Consider the following 16,775-nt stretch of genomic DNA (forward strand, 5'->3'; position numbering starts at 1 on the left):
GCCCAAAATGTTAAGAAACCCTACTCTAGAACTAAATATTATTACAATCAAATGTTTCATTTGCTCAGTCATGTAGATTTTTCAAGCTATATACTACCAGCTTTAAAAACACATAAAAATCCTTATTACTGAACTTTACTGAAATAAATTTGTTTTCACAAGTCAAACTCTATTAGCTCTTTTTTCCCATGGAAATAAAAGTTTAATATTTTTGGTAACCTAGGGTTCTTAGAAATACCATTTTATACAACAAAATAGAGTATGTTTGCTCTGACTTGTGTGCATTAAGACCGTATCTTACGAATATAGTTTCCTATAAAAACACAAGAATGATACTTACACTGACACATAGCAGAGCTCTCTTTATAATTTATGGGATAGACAATATCATAATGATTTCCATTTGAAAAACACAGTAATACCTGAAAGGGAAAAATAAAATACCTTTCAGCCTTTCATATATGACATTTACATTGCAACTTATCTACAATCTCGCTCAATTACTAGTAAATAATTTCCAAACAGAAAGTGACTATTTAAGAAGCAACCTAAAGCTCCAATGTAATCAACTATGGTACATCCTTTTGCTAAAATGTTACACGGCCATTAAATCAAATAGGTCTTAATGACTTGGGGAAATGCTTATGGGATAACAACAACAAAAAATACATATTACAAAAACACCACAATTTCCAGCTACTTAAAGGAACAAGAATTAAGAGACTGTAAGAAAATATTCCGAAACTTTATTAATGCTTACCTCTAAGAGGCAGAATCAAAAGTAAAAATTTTCTGCTTCTTTATAGTTAAGTACAGTTAACCCCTGAACAATGTGTGGATTAGTGGCACCAATTCTTTGTAGCCAAAAATCTTAAAATAACTTTTGAATCCCCCAAGCTTAACAACAGTCCTCCCTAGGTGTCCATGGGGAATTGGTTCCAGGACACAGCCACCCCTCCCACCCCACACCAATGGTCAAGTCTCTCATATCAACTGGTAGAAAACATTGCACACAGTCAACCCTATGCATCTTCAGATTCCCAACTTCCCACCGCCAATCAAAAATACTGTTTTCAGTCTGAAGTTGGTTGAATCCACAAATGTGATACCCTAGTTCACAGGAACTGGGCTGTTCGAACTCATGTTGTTCAAAGGTCAATTCTATTTCTAAATAGTCAATTACTTATACAAACAGAAATGTGTACTAATTTTACTTAGAATAAGTCATATTCCAAAAACAGGTACTGGGAAAGGCCAGATCCAAAGCCAAGCACCTTGGAAACCCTTAAGTCCTTACAAAGGTAGTATTGCACTCAATTCTCCTTCTCCTCACCGCCCTTAGCATGGTGACAAGACACTTCAAGTCAGCCTGAATGACTCTACCTAATTAAAACAAAGTTTGTTTTCTTTTTAATGAAATCAGGTTTTTTTTCTTTCTAGACTTTACATAATTTTTCAGTTGTTTCTGCTCTGAACAGATAATAATAATACCTTGGCCAGCAAATTATCTTTATGTGAATTACATCATGATTACAAGTACTTCTGAATGCAATGGCAGAACATACTTGCACATGTTATTTTACTACTCAATGTTTATATTTTTATAGAGATATTTTAAATTTTTCTGATTTTTAGCGATAAAGGGAAGAGACAGACAGACAAATCAATTTGTTGTTCCACTTATTCATGCATTCATTGGTTGATTCTTGTATATGATCTGACCAGGGATAGAACCTGTAACCTTGAACCCAACTGGTGAGGCTCAGTGGATTGAGTGCAAGCCTGAGAACCAAAGGGTCGCTAGATCGATTCCCAGTCAGGGCACATGCCTGGGTTGTGGGCCAGGTCCCCAGTATGGGGTACACAAGAGGCAACCACACACTGATGTTTCTCTTTCTCCTTCCCCCTCTCTAAAAATAAATAAAATCTTTAAAAAAAAAAAAAAAAAAAAAGAATCTGTAATCCTAGCATATTGGGATGACATTGAACCAACTGAACTACCTAGCCAGGGCCTAACTAATGTTTATATTGACACAAAACAGTAATAGTCTTGTTAATCCTATACACTAGTATCTCAATTTTTTTCTCTCTAGAGAAATGTTATAATAGGGTTCAACACAGTGATTGGTGGGGAGAAATCAATTAAATTCTAAATATGATGTCTTAATGATTAACAGGACTGGACTATATCAACTCAGTATCTAACCTTCATGTACAAGTATTTCCAAAAATCACTTTTAATTTATAGTTTAAGGAGGTCAAGTTGGCAACAAACTGGTTCTTTTACTTATATCTCTTAGAAACACTGAAAAAAATTCTTACCTTTTCAGGAAAATTATTTTCAGTTACTTGTGAAGGAGAAACATTTGGTTCCCGATAAATGACAAAATCTTTCCTGAAAATAACATTAAGAAATTACTTCTGATGGAATATATTTCATGAATAGATTTACCATTCGTTCATCAAGAGCCTTGTGAATGCCAAGTAATAGTATAGGCACTGAAGTTACAGCATAAACAGAAGACAGTAATGGAATAAATAACTAAGTTATAGAATACCTATATAAAAGTATTTTTTCAAAAAAAAACCTTCAAATAGAACTTGCATTTGTGTGACGAGATAATTCTAAAAGGAGGCCTCAAAAATCACAGAAATTGTCAAGAGGAAATTCATAAAAAACATTTTGAAAAGAAAATACAAAGCATTCAGCTGTTCCTCTGCTAAGCAACACTAGTAAAATTGGTAATATGGTGCTTTGCTCTGTTCTAGTGGCCATTCAGTGCTATCAGCCTTGAGAAAGTAGGAAATCATTTCTCTGTAAGTTTGATAAATGATAGTTTACAGGCCTGGAAAACTGTACTCCATTCCAAAAATATTTTGAGAATTAAAAATTTCTAAACATAAGCCCTGGCTGGTATAGCTCAGTGGACTGAGCACTGGCCTGTGAACCAAAGGATCGCGATTCAATTCCCAGTCAGGGCACAGGCCTGGGTTGTAGGCCAGTTCCCAGCAGGGGACTCAGGAGAGGCAACCACACATTGATATTTCTCTTTCTCTCTCTCCCTCTCTCTCTCTCTCCTTCCCTCCCCCTCTAAAGATAAATTTAAAAAAATAAAAATAAACATTTCCAAACGTTGACATATCTAAATGTCAAAATCTAATTCATATAACAAAAAACTTAGAAAAGATGCTTCACAACCAAAACATAAAATTACTTTAACAATTTTAGTATAATGCAATATACTAATTTTTCTACTAACTTCTTGTTTAATTACATATATAATTTTGTTATGACAATGTTTACCTGTACATAAGAGAAAGGGCACTTATTTCCACCTGCCCAACCCATTCCTGTATCAAAAGAAAAAGAAAAGCACATAAGTGTCTCATACTTTTTACAATATACCTGTAACCAGCGATTTCCACCAGTGGCACAGCAGGCACACTGCTGGGCCACTAGAATTTTTTAAAACATGCAGTACCTATTTAGCCAGGAACACTGACCTCTTCTCCCTTAGATCGGGGTGTCAAACTCATTTTCACCGGGGGCCACATCAGCCTCATGGTTGCCTTCAAAGGGCCGAACTTAATTTTAGGACTGTATAAATGTAACTGCTCCCTAACAGTTAAGCGAGAGCTTGGCACTGCTGCCCAGGAGAAACATGGTGCCAGCGGATGAAACAAGGAGGAGGGCAGGATTCTGCCTGCAGGCCTTGTGTTTGCCACCTGTGCCTTCCACTGTCAGATTAAAAAAATGACAACAGCCAACAGAACAGTAGCTATCCAGTGTGAGTCAAAATTGTACCATTTTTTGTCAGACCTGCAAGAAATAGATTTTTTGGTGTGTATGTGTCTCATTATCTTCATATGTATCTACACAACATACCTAATTGGCCAGAAAGCTCACTATTAGTAGTATTATATGTATTACAAAAACATTTCTATAAATCAGGCTATAGTATAAACTAAAAAGCGGCCCAAATCTCTGTTGCAAAAATCCTTAGTACCAGGGTAGAATGTCAAGTCCTACTGGTGTAGCATGGCCAGAAGTGGTAGTATCCCTAAGTTGAGAATTTGTTGAATGCAGGGGCTCTATTCTCCAATCTAGCACCCAGGACAGAGATGAGATGTTGAATAGAAGCAGAATGTACGAATCAGAAAGGTTAAAAATGATAATAAAAAAAAAAAGAACAGGTCTCTTATCTTCAAGGTGACTGAAGGTACAAAAAGAGCACTTTCCCAGCAATCACTGTGAAATGAGGCAGATTCTACTATATAATCCTAAATGAGTATTTAATTTAAGCCTTTTAGAAGGAAATGGTCAGCATTACAACAATTTTAAAGTAGCCCTGGCTGGTGGTGTAGCTCAGTGGATTGAGCGTGGGCTTCGAACCACAGGGTCACGGTTTGATTCCCAGTCAGGGCACATGCCTGGGTTGTGGACAAGGTCCCCAGTGGGGGCCATGTGAGAGGCAACCACACATTGATGTTTCTCTCCCTCTCTTTCTCCTTCCCTTCCCCTCTCTCTAAAAAAATAAATAAATAAGTAAAATATTTTTTAAAAAATTTAAAGTATATCCATATACTCTGACACAGCAATTCAACTTCTATAAATCTACACAAATGTTTCATATGTCCACAAACAGATAAATGAGGATGTTCACTGTAGCTATTTGTAATACTTAAAAAAAACTTTTTTAAAGCCTTAAGATTCCACTAACAGATGAAGAATAATTAAATAACTTATACGTTTCATCCATATGTATGGAATGTGCAACCATTAAGAAGAATGAAGTACACCCATATGAACTAAGGGAGAAAAAAATCAGACTAGTATAAAAGTAAATTAAGAGTAAAATAATCCTATTGTACAAAACAAACAAAATGTATGTATAATACATATGTGTACATCCCTAGAAAGAGGACTGGAAAAATACATCCTAAAATGACAGTGGAGACAGAAAATTGTAGATAAGGGAAAATGAAGGATTTTCACTCTTCATTCTATATTAAATCTTTTTACCATAATGTATTCTAGCTCTGGCTGTGGCTCAGTGGATTGAGCGCTGGCCTGAGAACCAAGGTGTCACCAGTTCGATTCCCAGTCAAGGCACACTCACGGGCTGTGGGCCAGGTCCCCAGTGTAGGGCGTGTAAGAGGCAAGCACACATTGATGTTTCTCTGTCCCTTTCTCCCTCCCTTCCCCTCTCTAAAAATAAATAAAATCTCTGAAAGAATGTATTCTATACTACTTGTAAAATTAGTAAAGACTTAATTTAATACCAACAGTCACTAAAAATAATGAGCCACATATGGTAAATGAATGTGGCACTTTTGGGGGGGGGCATTTGAGATAAGAAAAAGATGTTCAACAATGATCTCAGACAAGAGAAATCTTTCTTCTCTTTCATAGTTTTTAAAAGTTGGCTCTGATTTTCAAAATGAAATAGGTAGCCCATATTATAGATTTCCTAAAACAGGCCTCTGCCTAACAATTGTGGCTTCTCATGAACTGCTACAAGCGACACCCCCCTGTTGTAAATGAACTCTCTCACTGAAACCAGTCTGCTTAGATCACAAACTCTTATGTACAATGTGTACATCACCTTATAAAATAGAAAATTACTCCACTGGTGTCAACAAAAATCTCTCAAATAATGTACCACTTTATAAGTGGTACATTTAACCTTCAGAATAAATTCTGCTGTAGCCTGGTTAATAATGGCTATCACAATATCTTCTTGTCTTCTCTAACCAGTCAAAATTTTTATATTATTAAAAAAATATGTTGTATTATTGTCTTTTACTTTAAGGTTATAATTTTAGTTACTCAGTACTTTTTATGATGTTTGATATACTTCTTTTTGGTTTTTTAAAATATTTTATTTATTTATTTTTAGAGGGGAAAGGGAAGGAGAAAGAGTGGGAGAGAAACAAATGTGTGGTTGCCTCTCATGTGTCCCCCACTGGGGACCTGGCCTGCAACCCAGGCATGTGGCCTCCTGACTGGGAATCGAACCAGCTACCCTTTGCTTCACAGGCCCGCACTCAATCCATTGAGCTATACCAGCCAGGGCTGATATACTTCTTTATTGCAGGTAAGACTAAAGCATTTCTGTAAAATATGTTTTAACTAATGAACTACAGTCTATCAAAAACACATTATTTATATGTTTTTAGTCATCAAAAGCAAATTTCTATTCCTCAAAAGAAAATGAGACATGATACAAATTGAAAGAAAATATTTATCAACACAGAAACTTACATCTAGTTTCTGTACTGAATTAGTTTATAACAAACTCTTATAATCCAGTAAGATCAACAATACAACAAAAAATGAGCAAAAGCCATGAACAGACATTTTATCAATGGAGATATGTGGATGGCAAATAAACACATGAAAAGGAGCAACTTCATAAGAAAAATGCAAGTTAAAATTGCACTGCACAACCACTAATGCTTAAGCTACAATTTAAAAGGCCGACAATACTTAATGTTGATGAAGATGTAGAGCAATCAGAACTGTCATATATTGCTAATGAAAAAGACAAATGGCACAACCACTTTAGAAAATAGTTGGGCAGTTTCTAATTCAGATTAACATATATTTACCATAGGGCCCACCAATTCCATACTAGGGGGAAAAACCCATCCACATAAACACTTACAAGCAAATGTTCTTAGCAGATTTAATTATAACAACCCAAAACTGGGGAGAACCCGAAGAGCCATCAACTGGTAAATGGATATACAAATTGTGGTATATAAATATAATGAATAACTACTCAGCAATAAAAGGGAACTATTGTGAACACATGCTAATACACACAACAACATGGATGAATCTCAAGGTGCTTCCTTTATGCTAGGTGAAGGAAAACAGACACATAAGGCTATAAACTACAGGGCCAGCATAAGTAATGCCTGCTTGAGTTGTGGTTGGTAGGGTAATAATATGGGTGTAATAATTTATAGTTTTAATTTGAACATTTCACCTAAAATGTCACGGTGTGCTTGTATATGATAGTTATGTTACAAAATTACATGTTTATGATTTTGTAATAATAAAGGAGCATTATTTCTGTCCAAACCTGTACATTATTTCATTTCTATGAGTTTAGTCAATTCCAAACTTAGAAGTGAGATCAGTGGTTGCCAAGGAGGTAGGAGAAGAAAATAAGTGCAAAAGGGCATCAGGAACTTTTTGGAGTGATGGAAATGTTTGTGCTGATGGCTACACAATGCTTACACTTGTCAAATCTCATCAAATTACACACTTGAAACTGGTGAATTTTATTGTATGTCAACTTTACCTCATTAAAACTGACAAAAAAATATATTCTTGCAAAAAATTGGAGAAATTTTCAAAATGCCCCCCTGGTATTTTAAGTAAAAAGATAATGATGCACCCTGGCTGCCGTAGCTCAGTGGACTGAGTGTGGGCCTGTGAACCAGAGTATCGTGGTTCGATTCCCAGTCAGGGCACATGCCTGGGTTGCAGGCCAGTTCCGAGCAGGGGACGCATGAGAGGCAACCATACACTGATATTTCTCTCCTACTCTTTCTCCTTCCATTCCCCTCTCTCAAAAAATGAATAAATAAAATAATTTTTAAAAAAAGATAATGATGCTTTCTCTGAAAACTGGATGAAGCAATGGAGTTTACCCATCAACTGTGTTTTTCATTTCATACACCCCGTATATGGAGGAGAAAGAGAGACAAATTCAGACATAAATATGTGCTGCTAATAACAAAGAACAAATAACTACTGAGAAGTATCTAAAGCACCTGAAGAAGTCTGATCAGACTGCATGGGGGGTGTCCTAAGAATTAAAAACCTGGCCACCAGAACCCTGGAAAGGAGGCACCTGCCCCATGCTCAAAGCAACTTCCCTTCCTTCCTCTCCCACATTCCCAAAGCAGCCTCAACTCAGTTCTCACTACCTCGATTCTCTCCTGCACCCTTCTCTCCGTTATGCCTATCCTTTTCCAGACCCTGACAGCCCAACAGCCTGAATTGCTGTACAAAGATTACTGTAAAATAACACTGTCGGACTTTTTCCAGAGTAAAAAAAAAAATTTGTCATGCCCTTTATTTTTTATAAAGGGAGTAAAAATCACCAGTACTACATACGTGATTTGCTTACAAACTCTTATTTAGGTTTCAATTGTCTTAAATCAAGTGAAAGAGTTTTGATGTCTGTTTACCTTCTTTCTCCATGGTTTCTGGCATCCAAGGTCATGACAGACACTAAAATATAATTCATTGTGTGATTTGAGGTTCTACAAATCTGACTGCAGTATCTACCAAAGGGGCATATCAATTAAAAAAAAAAAAAATCACTGCCCTGGCTGGTGTAGCTCAGTGGATTGAGCTTGGGCTGTGAAGCAAAGGGACACCAGTTCAATTCCTGGTCAGGGCACATACCTAAGTTGCAGGCCAGTTCCCAGCAGGGGACACATGAGAGGCAACCACACACTGATGTTTCTTTCCCTCTCTCTCCCTCCCTTCCCCTCTCTAAAAGTAAATAAATTTTTTTTTAAATTTCCAGAAAAAAGGAAAATCATCATTAACATTACTACCTAGAGATGAAAACTTTGAACATTCTGGTGTTTATTTTTCCCCATCTATTACATGTAACACAATATGGATTTAGCATTTATTCAGTACACTCAAACTGATCATCAATTAGGCACCCCAAATTGAAAGGTAGTAACATAGGAAATCCAAAAGCAATAAAATATACAATCCTTGCCTTCAATGAGGCTCACAAACTAGGAGGAAAAATACAAACTTTAGGAAAATGAGTTTGTGACCATGGCATGTCGACAAAACTCAGTACTGAGATCGCTAAAATAAGTATATGGTCTGGAGTACATTCAGAGAAAAGGCCTTCAGAGGGCAGTCACCTCCCAGACTGGAGCAATATTACACTTATTCCTTATTCCTTTTATGCTGCACTAACATGCCCTTATAACAAAGATAACAAAGATGAAGACACCAGGACACTGTCCTTACACAACATCCAACCAGTGCATAGCACAAAGCTCCAACTGTCTTACAATTAAATGCTGCATAAAATGTGCCCCTAAGAAATGTTTATAAGGAAACAGGGTAACTCACCATAACCCTTCCACACTGTAATATTAAAAATAGATGTATTAAAATATTACTACATACCTGTGGATTTTCCAAACGTTTTAAGTACTCTTCAAATGACCCTTCAATAAACTGAAAAGAAAAACAAAATCTATTAGGAATACATCAAAACCGTTAACCTCTCCACTGTGAATTACTAAGTTCCTATGTAAACCTTAGATACATCAGTACATAAAAAATATATATACAAATAACCCAATTATGAAAAGATACACAAATCATTAAGTATCATGAACATACAAAAGGATTTAAGAAGATTCCTGGACAGGATAGGATGTGGGCAGGCACAGGTCAACACGGCATGTGGAAACATGAGAACACCGTTTGGGCAGACGGGAGTGACCTGGTCATCAGGAACAGGGAAACTTCATGGGGAGAGCAGACTGAGTGAGAACTCAGACTGGACACCTGTTAATAAAGAGCCTCAAAAGCACAAGAAAGACTTTCAGAGGAGGAAGAGGAGGCAATTCAAGGTCACAGCAGGTGATATTATGAACAGAGAAATTATGTAATAAAAGCAACACTTTAAGGTAATCTTAATTACTAACTGATTACTTATCAAGTAGTAATCTTGATTACTAATGTATAGAAGAGAATAAACAAAGGCAGATACATTAGCTAAGAAATATTAGTTTACTAATTTAATATAGATATGAATATTCATTGTTCAAGTCAATTATACTAAAAACATGAGAATGCTAAAGATGTTTTGAAGAATCAACAAGATTTTTCTAATACAGCCTGCTTTGCTATCACCTCAACATAAAAATAAGTTTGAATAAGCTATGTGATAACATTTATTTTTCTCATTATGATTAAACTAATTGAGAAAGCTCTAAAACACCATCTGAAACACCAAATTCAATTTTATTTAAATTACAGTCCCAATCAATTTAGCAAAGCAATACACTCAAAAAACATTAAAAGTATTCTACTCAGTCTATAAAAATCTTTTAAATGAATTTTTTTAAGGACTGGGATTTGCTACTTCCCTACTTAATTCCCTACTTCAGCCAAAGCTCACCTTTAATATGCAAGAGTCCTGCCCAAGCCACCTCTCTATCCTCCACAGCTCAGTATCTTATCTGTCATAGAAGCTTTCTAAATGTCTGAATGAGTATCACGAAATGATGTAAAAACTATCACATGAATACAATTAGATTTAAATTCACTAAAGCAAGTCTTTGTTAAGAGGTGGATTTTCATGACCTGCATTAGGAGCCATCCTATAAAATCCCTACTAGACCAATTCTAAAGGGTGAACTGTAAATGCAAGTCAAGACACCATTATATATTTAAAATGACAAATTACCGCTTCAAATTTCTCTCTGTTCTCTCGAAGATAGTGAATACAGGCCATTCTGACTTCAACATGACGAGACTGAGAATGTAAAACCTAGAAAGAAAAAGCAACACACTATTGAGCATTTTGTTAACAAAAGATTTAAGTCGCAGCCTAGTACCTTCTTTCACACCCAAAATAACCTTACAAACAATAGACACATCATGTGTCTTTCTATAATTTCTACATCTGTCTTCATTCCCACCTCTTCCTCTAACCACAAAGAGGACATGACATATACAAACAGCAGCACTTCTTAAGCCAGGTGTCCTTCCATAGATAGCTTATTATCATTTTTTCTTTAGGTCACTGAAACCATGCCTTTGAGAAAATCTGTAAACTTAAGACACTTTCCTCTCTTGGCCAGCCCAATGCTCTAATTTTGCTCTTCACATAACAGCTACACAGTGCTTCGCTTGCTCATCCTATGCATTTTGAATTACTTGCCTTATGTAGAAATTTAAGTCCATGGTGGTTTTAGAAAAATTAAGGCACTCTTAAATCCTTAGTTGGTGGGCTTACATGACTCCTGAAAGAACGTCCACATGAGCAGTGTACACAAGATGCAACATGCTGCTGTGGACTGTCATCCCAATAGCCTAAAACTTGCTCTTATGCCCAAAATATTAAATAAGCCACACTACAAAGATGAACCGTATGCTCTCACTTTGTAGCCTCTGTTCTTTGTTTAATTATCTAATTCAACAAAAGAATAACTTCATTGGCCCTTTTTATCTTACCAAATTTTCAAAGCTTTGATTTCAAACAATTATCAAATGCTTAAGAACCCTTTGGCTAGCCTCCAGTACTTGGCCTTTCATGCTTAAAAAAAGATTTAAATTATTTTTTATTGCTAGTTGTCTCAAATAAAGGTCTTCCTGGTATCCTATTAGGTCAAAGTGGAGGGGGGATGACCCCTGACATTTAAAATAACTACTACTCAAACTACTATGAGGGCCACTTGAAAATTTATATTATAAAGTAATTTTATGAGTTACAGGTCCAAATATATCTAATGAGGGATTGATATCCAAAATATATAAATTCATAAAATGTAATAAACAATCCAATCAAAAATTGGGCAGAGGACATGAAAAGACATTTCTCCAAAGAAGACACACAAATGGCCAACAGACAGACATCAAAAGATGCTCAACATCACTAATCATAAGGGAAATGCAAAGCAAAACCACAATGGCATACCACCTTATGCCAGTCAGAATGGCCATTATCAAAAAGTCAACAGCCTTGACCAGTGCAGTTCAGTTGGCTGGTTGTCCTCTTGTAAATCGAAAGGTCACAGGGTTCGATTCCTGGTCCAGGCACATGCCTCGGTTGCAGGATCGATGGGGGTATGTGCAAGAGTCAACCGTTCAATATTTCTCTCTCACACTGACATTTCTCTCCCTCTCTCTCTCCTTCCCTTCCGCTCTCTCTTAAATCCTCACATGAAGATTAAAAAAAAAAAAGATGAACAAAGTTGGTGAGGGTATGTTGGTGAGAATGTGCAGAAAAGGGAACCCTTGTGTACTGTCAGGGGGAATGCTGACTGTTAGTGGTGCAGCCACTGTGGAAAACAGTAAGGAAATTCCTCAAAAAACTAAAAATACAATTACTATACAACCCAGAACTTCCACTTCTGGGAACTTGTCCAAAGAAAACAAAAACACTAATTCAAAAAGATATACACACCCCCATATTCACTGCAGTACTATTTACAATAGCCAAGATATAGAAGCAACCTAGATGCCCATAGATAAATGGAGTGAAGATGTCGCGTGTATATGCAATGCAATATTATGCAGCAACTAAAAAGAATGGAATCTTGCCACACACAACAACACAACTGGGCCTACAGAGAATTATGCTAAGGAAAATAAGTCAGACAGACAAACACCATATAGTTCCACTTATATGTGGAATAAAAACTAACAAACGAAAACAAAATAAACTCACAGAAACAGAGACCAAAGGATGGTTAGCAGAGGGGAGGGAGATGGGGGACTAAATGAAAGGGTGAAGGGGTACAGTCAGTAATATTGTGGTAAGTTTACATGGTGACAGATGATTACTAGAATTAGTGGGGTGATCAATGAATATTGACCAATGTATACCTGTAAGGTATACAAACACTGAATCACTTTCTCGTACACCTGAAACTAATACATCTCACATAATACTGTATACCAACTATACTTTAAAAAGTAGTTAACAGCTCCAGTTGAGAGATACTCCCTTACATTCACAATGAGCAGGAAAAGCAAGGCTCAGCTGCACACTGCACAGGTCTCTCTGGATAACAACCAAGGCTCATTTACATCCACAGAACCAGATCACAACTGCCTGCGCAGCTAGTAGGTCCCTTTACATTGAAATATATTGAAGATGCACGGTCTGAGGTGAGGTTAGCAATGACTGTTTTCAGTACACAGCTGATTTTCAGCGTAACTATTAAAGAGCATCCTTACATATCACAACCTTCCAGCGCTGGAAGAACTGTCCATATATAAAAATAATAACACAAGTTTTTTGCCAATTTAACAAATGACAGTTAACGATACTTCACAGAAGCTACGTTAGACAGCATTATACATCAAGGTATTATTAGTTTGAGTAAAGTGAATGTCATTTGATAGGGCTTCCAAATAGTGAGCAAAGTGAAGCTAGTCTTAATGTGATTTACCTAGCAACAGGTGGCAGACATAAGTGAATGGTTTCTTTTGCATCAAAAACAATTGCAGGCAATCTGTTTTTTCTCCTTATAAACAAAGAATCTGAACCTGTCACTAAGAAGCAAAACTCTCTCAGCACCTTCTATAAAGTGTTGGGTGCTGGTGGTTTACTAACTTAAGCACTGCAAGAGAAGCACCATTATTTGACAAATGTTTAAAAAGTATATTATACAAGTTCAAGGACACTCAGGAAGAATTCATACGACAAACATCTTTGCAAATTATTACATACATGAAAATAAGCTAAAAATAACAAACTTTCCCATATTCACTCAGGACAAGATGGTGATCGACGCAGGAAAAGGCTGAGACACACTGCTTAGCAAGTCCTCTAAGAGCACCCTATTTTTAGCTCCATGGCCACAACACTCATTCAGGTCAGGCCTCCTGCAGGCCCAAGTCCCAAGTGTAAAAAGGAAAGAGCCTATCTAAATCATGTAATTTGGAGGGAAAAACTACTCCTAGTTCAAATCTCTACACCACTTCCTCCAAAGACTGTCATTTAGATTACATACTCTGACTCTTTCTTACAAACAAATTATTTTGTTGGTACTGAAGAAAATGTTGGCAAAAAATTAAATTCTTTGCACATATTTTAAAAAGGCAGCCTGAGGTTGGTGTTACTTCCCTTGTCCCTACCCCCACACACATACTTTGCCTTTGGCCATGAAGACTGCATACTTAGCCCATGTCTACTGAAGAACTAACCTTTCCCAAAAAATTCCTGGTATTAAGCTTCCTAAGTATACTACAAGTCAGAGTGACGTAAATAAAAGAGATAATCCCCTTTGCCTAACCTAACACATTTTATTTTATCTCGTAATGGGATTTATCTACAGTTAGCAATGAATTCTTAGTACAATTAGCTCATGCCCTTTTCTACTTAAAAACAGAGATTCTACTTCAATAATAGAAAAGCTTCTGCATAATCAAGTTCACCAATTATCTATGGCATGGAACACTGAAATGAGACACACCTTTCTGCTTCAAAATAAACCATCTCTGGATAATCCAACTCCAGATAAGCACTATATTTCCCATTTTTCTATTGGTTTCTACCTTCTTCCTGACTTAACTCTTGCTAGAGCTAACAGTATACATAATTCACTTCCACCTTTCCCCTCTGCCTCTGGAGTTGCTGAGGAGTTCAGGGAGGCTGAGGAAGACGAAGAGGAAGGACAGATGGAGATGTGGAAACAGCACAGACAGGACAGACTGTTTACCTGCCACTAGTGAAGACTGGGGTGGGTGGGTGTGAACATGTCCCACAGCAACACTGGAACACCCTACATTTCTTAAAATGAGAGAATGCTAATGAACTGAAAAAGGCAGGGCTTGCTTTGGGAAGCTTTCAGAATGTTTGAATGGCAATGCCTGCAACATAATGCAAAGGTGTGTACCAGTTTAATCAAATTTCTTCTTGTTAAAAAAAACTGCTTGCTACTGATGTGAAAAGAGAGCTTATGGAAAATAAACAGCTGGTCTATGACTGAAAAAATTAGAACAGACAGGTCATTAGATAATAAAACATTTATTCACAAACAGAAATTTAGGAAGCTATTTAACATTTGAAAAGGTGAGGAAAAACAGAAATATAAAAACTCCAAGGTGGGGATGAGTGACTCTTAAGCCAAAGGAGAACAAACTGAAAAGGTATGAACTACACACCAGGGAAGTAACATGAAACTTTTATCCATTTTAGCAGCTATTTTTAATATAGGATAGATTTTGGTGACTGCATGCCTACACAGTGTTATATATAACACGGAATAAGCTCTTATTAATTTTTAAAAAACAAACAGCTTCCTAATCAGCTGCGTTAAAATGTGATTCTGACCATTAACAGGAAAATTCACTCAAGAAGGGCCTAAGGAAACCCTAGTTTTATCCTTCCTACTACCAACGCCAGACTTTTTTTTAAGAAGTGAATTATTACTAATATAACTACACTGCCTTGCAAAGCAAAATAAAATGCGGAATTTACTCTGCAGTTCTTAAAAACATTCTATATTTGTAAAAGGCTGGTTTTCCCTAACTGCACATTTCCCCCTCGATTCAAGTGGACAACGGCGGACTTGACTAACCCACATTCCAAAGTCCAGCAGGAGAAAAAATAAGGTTCTATGAGTCAAGTCTGGTGCACCACCTCCCTCTAGTAAACACTTGCTTTACTGGCGTGAACGCTTTGCTTATAAAACGAAGAGAAGGTGAATGCGGAACAGAATGGAAAAATATCATTTCTCCAATTCCCCAGCAATCAATCAAACAGTGCACGCCCTCGGCAGGCCTCACACGTTGTCCTCAACTCATTACCCTCACCAGGAGGGACGACACCCAATTAATTTACGGGTTTTTAAGTTTCGATTTACAGCTTCCAAACCCAGGGCAGTGTCCCATTCCGGCGTTACAATGGGCGGCTGTGACGACAGCGGGGCCACGCGCCGCCCGGGACGTGGGCTGCCCAGGCAGCTGCCGGCCACCCATTTCCCACCCAGCCCCACCGCCCGGTCCTCCATCCCCCACCCCATTACCTGCTCTGCCACGGCCCGGAACAAGCACGACCCGTCCTTGGCGACCAATTTCCGATACAACCCCAGTTTCCGCAGATAAGCGTCCATGGGAGTCGCGTCCTCGCGGGGCCCTGCGCGGCCCTGGTCCCCGCCGTCTGGGGCGCCGACGGCCGCCTCCATGTTGCCGGTCCCGCTGCAGGCCAGGCGCGGCGCGGGCTAGCCCCACATGGCCGCGCCGCCGGCTACTCTACGCCCCGGCCTAGGGCGGGCGGCGGTTCTGACCCGGGCTCTGCGGGCGGCAGGAGGCGACGGCGGCCCGAAGCAGCGGTCCGCGCTCTCTGCGCGCATAGGGGAGCCCTACCTAATGCATGGCTACGCGCACGCGGCCACCCTCCGAGGGACCGCGCGCCCAAGAGAACCTGGGCCCGGTGGCGGGGGGGGGGGGGGGGGGGATAAAAACGCAGGAGTGAGAAGTCAATTCTCGGCGACCACACAGCCCCGCTGAAGACCCGGGCCAGGGGTCGCCTTTCCCACAAGTTTCCTCTTCCCGACTGCAGCGAAGCGAGGAAACCCCGCCCCCTGAGCGCGAGGCCGACTCTGGTGATGCGAGGCCTGCGTGTTCCGCGCTCGCTACACCAAGGAGCGGAGGAAACCGAATGAAAAAGACGCGGCCTTTCGTCTCCCCACCTCGCAGGAGGGCGCCGGAGGGGCGGGGAGAGGGTGGGGAGTCTGGCTTGAAAGCAGCACCCTCGCAGCCCAGAATTTGTGGTCGATTTTGGCCCGACAGCGGAGAGGATGCCGGGAAATGTAGTTTTGCTTGCGGCAGGAAGTCGGCAGGCGACCGGCGGGAACGCGCGTCCGGCCTACCAGGGGCAGGCGCTCTGGAGACGAGCGGACTACAAATCCCTACAGCGCGGGCGCCGCCTAAGCCGACTTCGCGCTTCCCGGGCTCCGCGTCTTCGAACAGGCCGAAGGTGCCCGCGAACCAACGCGCGGCGACTTACGCGCGCCGCGCCGCTCCCCGGGCCGCC

At 39.0% G+C, this 16,775-nt stretch overlaps 1 protein-coding gene across 1 annotated transcript in view; it reads right to left on the bottom strand.

The window, feature by feature from the left end:
* The window catches only part of OTUD4 (OTU deubiquitinase 4), a 41,867-nt gene extending 25,478 nt beyond the window's left edge, over positions 1–16,389 (bottom strand). Inside the window, exons 1-6 of the mRNA XM_037162362.2 lie at positions 15,766–16,389; positions 10,473–10,556; positions 9,182–9,232; positions 3,305–3,351; positions 2,323–2,395; positions 341–422 (exon numbers count right to left, since the gene is read on the bottom strand). Coding sequence (XP_037018257.2) covers positions 341–422; positions 2,323–2,395; positions 3,305–3,351; positions 9,182–9,232; positions 10,473–10,556; positions 15,766–15,924 — 496 coding nt within the window. The 5' untranslated portion in view covers positions 15,925–16,389. The remainder of the gene's footprint in view (positions 1–340; positions 423–2,322; positions 2,396–3,304; positions 3,352–9,181; positions 9,233–10,472; positions 10,557–15,765) is intronic.
* Positions 16,390–16,775: the final 386 nt, after the last annotated feature.

This window comes from Artibeus jamaicensis, unplaced genomic scaffold (assembly GCF_021234435.1).
Source record: "Artibeus jamaicensis isolate MK-2021 breed Jamaican fruit bat unplaced genomic scaffold, CSHL_Jam_final scaffold_537, whole genome shotgun sequence".
Taxonomy (NCBI): Eukaryota; Metazoa; Chordata; class Mammalia; order Chiroptera; family Phyllostomidae; genus Artibeus; species Artibeus jamaicensis.